Source organism: Henckelia pumila, unplaced genomic scaffold (assembly GCF_033568475.1).
Source record: "Henckelia pumila isolate YLH828 unplaced genomic scaffold, ASM3356847v2 CTG_429, whole genome shotgun sequence".
Taxonomy (NCBI): Eukaryota; Viridiplantae; Streptophyta; class Magnoliopsida; order Lamiales; family Gesneriaceae; genus Henckelia; species Henckelia pumila.
The window spans coordinates 1,156,923-1,160,541 of NW_027331826.1; the positions used below are offsets into that span (position 1 = coordinate 1,156,923).

At 43.2% G+C, this 3,619-nt stretch overlaps 1 protein-coding gene across 1 annotated transcript; it reads right to left on the minus strand.

Annotated features, from left to right (window-relative positions):
• Positions 1 to 1,696: 1,696 nt before the first annotated feature.
• LOC140871174 (uncharacterized) lies at positions 1,697 to 3,373 on the minus strand. The gene is made up of 5 exons (XM_073273607.1): positions 3,316 to 3,373; positions 2,972 to 3,240; positions 2,651 to 2,912; positions 2,502 to 2,599; positions 1,697 to 2,407 (listed from the first exon to the last, which is right to left on the minus strand). The coding sequence occupies exons 1-5, from the start codon at positions 3,371 to 3,373 to the stop codon at positions 1,697 to 1,699; spliced, it is 1,398 nt and encodes a 465-aa protein (XP_073129708.1).
• Positions 3,374 to 3,619: the final 246 nt, after the last annotated feature.

Genomic DNA, 3,619 nt, shown 5'->3' on the forward strand with positions numbered 1-3,619 from the left:
ATTAGACAGTTGATATCGAATCTTGTTAGAAAATAAACACTTATGTTAGGAGCATCAAGGTCCAAAAACAGCCCAATGATATTCCACGCGAAGGTTGGCCCTAACCAAAGATGTTCTCTATAAACAATTCAACTAATTTTATCTTAAAGTATTTGGTTCTTATCTATTAATTAGGACGCACCTGCTTGTGCACCACCACAAATTGGTCATCCACCAGAAATAGACTCCGCCTATAAGCCCTTTTTGCATCAACGGCTGCTTGGTCAATGGGTCGCATTGGCTGCAACCATTCCTCGTCGGCTCTAGCTTGCACACCAGCGCGCAAGCATAACTGTGTAATGATCATAGGAAATAAAAGACCGGATGTCCTAGAAGCAACCGATTGTTGTATCTGAGCATGAATAACTCGACCCACATTAACCGGAAGTCTGACATCGAGAGCATATAGCAATACAGCACGCTCCACATGAACTTCGCTCTTGTGTGATATTGGCATTAAACGGCGGCAGAGAAATGCATACCAGGTGGCCAGATTCACAAAAAGATATTTCTCTTTGAAGCACTTGTAAGTAATCGGATCCAACCAAGTATCCCCGGTAAAGCATAGCTGAGCAAGGATCTCGTGAACATCCGGGTAAAGGGCAGCGCTTTGGAATAAACTGTCATCGACATCTGGTGTCTCGAGCATGGCATTCAGCTCAGAGGCTGCGTATGAAACAAAAGTGCCCCGGACAAAGGCCTTGCCATCCGTCCGCTCCGCAGCATTAGCATAGAATTCCCTAACAAGAGGGACAATGGCTGGAGTGGGTTGCTTACAGAACGTTCCCCACCCACGTGCCAAGACTTGAGCCGCCACTTCGTTTACAGTCACATCGAGCTCAAAACCTCTCTCAGTAATAGGGGATCGATGGTTCTTGGCGTGGTCGTAGCGATCACGAGCCGCTTGATTGACAAAGTGCCCGGCTAAGTTGAAGGATGCGGTTGTAGCTCGTGTGCCTTGGCGAGAAGATTCGCCTCTCTCAGTAGTACGCCTTGGACCCATGAGCACTCAAAAATTTGCAAGGATTAGTGATATTGGCAATTCGTCGAACACCTTGCGTGCACCAACAATTCCGGCTTTTCTAGCAAAATATGGCCTTGGAGGAGTAGAGAGTAGGAAAAAGATGAAGATTCCAAGCCCTTGAATGATCCTGTAATAGATTGATAACAATTCGTGAACAATGGTGAAATTTCAAAAATTTAGAGAAAAATGAAGCTAAGGGCCGAGGGGAATTTGTAGGGAGAGTGGGGAAAAGAGAAGGAAAAACGCCTAGTTATAAAGCCAAAGTGGTGCGCGCTCGATCCGGGTAAATTCCAGGATCGAGCGCGCCTATATAAAACGCGAGGCAGAGGGCTAGTGAAATCTGCGCGCTCGATCCGGGACAAATACCCAATCGAGCGCGCCCAAAAAATAAATGAGGCAGTAAGCTTTTTCAATATGTGCGCTCGATCCCAAGAATTTCTAGGATCGAGCATGCCTCGAAAAAAAATTTTTACGAAAATGAAATAAAAACAAAATTGAACAAAACAAAAAAAATTTAAAATAAAATTAAAAAAATAAAGTAAAAGCAAAAACTTAAAAAATTAGAAATACTGGGTTGCCTCCCAGTCAACGCCTTTGTTTATGGTCGTTGGCTCGACTGAATGTTGCAGTTCCTCAGGGTGGTTTAAATTTGGTTCCTTTGTCAACCTTCACCCATTTGAAACATTTTTCAGAAAATTTTGTCCCAAGCATTTGCTGCGTCAATTTCTTGGAGGTGCTAGCTCCTTGACCCCGTTTCTCTTTTCTCATGGGCATTCTTTTCGCGTTATCAGAAGGACATTTTGTCGCAGTTTTTAGTGCCTGCATATCAGAGAAAAAGTTTTCAGCAGTAGAAATTTCAGCAGGTGTTACAAGAATATTAACAACACTTTCACGGGTAGGAATTTTCAGGGTATCAAAAATATCAAATTTAGCAATTTTTCCATCGAATTCCATCGTGAGATTACCGTTATCAACATCTATGATAGACTTAGAATTTTTCAAAAATGGTCTTCCTAACAAAATAGGACTATTCAATTCATTACTTTTCATGTCAAGAACATAGAAATCAGCTGGAAAGACCAAGTCACCAACTTCTACTAAAACATCTTCTAACAAACCCCTTGGAAAAATAGTAGATCGATCAGCCATTTGGATAACAATATCAGTTTCATTCAAAGGCCCAAGATTTAAGGAAGCATAAACAGAGTATGGCATGACGTTAATAGATGCTCCTAAATCTAGCATGGCCGTATCAAGCTGAACACCTCCTATTTGACATGGAATCGAGAACATACCTGGGTCCTTGCATTTTGTAGGTACCTTTCTTTGAATAACGGCAGAAACCTGTTCTCCCAATTCAACTTTCTTACAACCCTTACAAATTTTGTTTTCTTTTTGCAGTACATAATTCTTTCAAAAATTTAGCATAGCGAGGTACTTGCTTAATAGCATCTAACAGTGGAATGTTTCCCTCGCATCTACGAAAAGTTTCATAGAGCTCCTTTATCCCCTCATTTTTCCTAGAGTCCCTTAAAGCTAAGGGAAAAGGGGCTACAGGTTTATACTCAGACAAAGGAGGAAACTTACCTCTCGGTGCTTCTTTAGGAATGGGCTCACGCTCCTTCACCTTAGATTCTTTTTCCCTTTCAGTCTCTACCGGTTCTTTGACCAATCCGTCTTGAATCTGCAGCTCCTTTCCACTCCTCAAAGTGATAGCACTCACGTTCTCCTTCGGATTCACCACTGTTTGTGAAGGCAAACGGCTGGAATTTTGTGCTTCCAACTTGCTAATTGCTGCAGCGAGCTGCCCCATTTGGGTATTTAAGTTTTGGATGCTCGTCTTGGTGTCCTGTTGGAAAGCTAAGGTATTAGTGGCAAGATTCTGAACTATGTTTTCAAGAGACTCACCTGGCGTAGGAATCGGAGGACGCTGTGGTGGAGGGTACGGCGGCCTATAAGCTTGATTTCTGGAGGATTGCCAAATCTGAGGTTTGGATGATCCCTCCAACCTGGATTGTATGTGTTAGAGTAAGGATCATACTTCTGCTGAGGTGGCCCTGGAAATCCTCCTGCTGCATTGACTTGCTCCGCAGATCCCTCTTGAAGAGTGGGACACATGTCAGTTGCATGTCCCACTTGAGTGCAAATTCCACATACCCTTGCAATCTGTCCATTCCCTACAGCCATATGACGCACAAGAGACGTCAGTTCGCTCAGTTGTTGTTCAAGGGAAGAAACGTTTACCTCGTTACTCTTCCTTGGTGCAGGATCACTTCTGTTGGTGCCAAATTGCTGAGAATTGGCAGCCATATTTTCTATTAAGTTCCTCGCTTGCACCGGAGTTTTGTCCACAAAAACTCCTCCACTAGCCGCATCCAGCATACTCCTGTCATGATACAACAACCCTTCATAACAGTATTGAATTAGTAAGTTTTCACTTATCTGGTGTTGTGGGCAGCTGGCGCAAAGTTTCTTGTAGCACTCCCAATACTCGTGCAGTGACTCTCCCATCTGCTATTTGCACCCATAAATTTCATTCCGGATGTTTGCTGCTCT

Coding starts and splice junctions, on each gene's coding strand:
- LOC140871174 (XM_073273607.1), bottom strand. CDS start 3,373: ATGGCTGCCAATTCTCAGCAATTTGGCACCAACAGAAGTGATCCTGCA. Junction 2,913..2,971: donor TCCTCCGATTCCTACGCCAG/GTGAGTCTCTTG, acceptor GCTTTCCAACAG/GACACCAAGACGAGCATCCA. Junction 2,408..2,501: donor TGTTAGATGCTATTAAGCAA/GTACCTCGCTAT, acceptor TTGGGAGAACAG/GTTTCTGCCGTTATTCAAAG.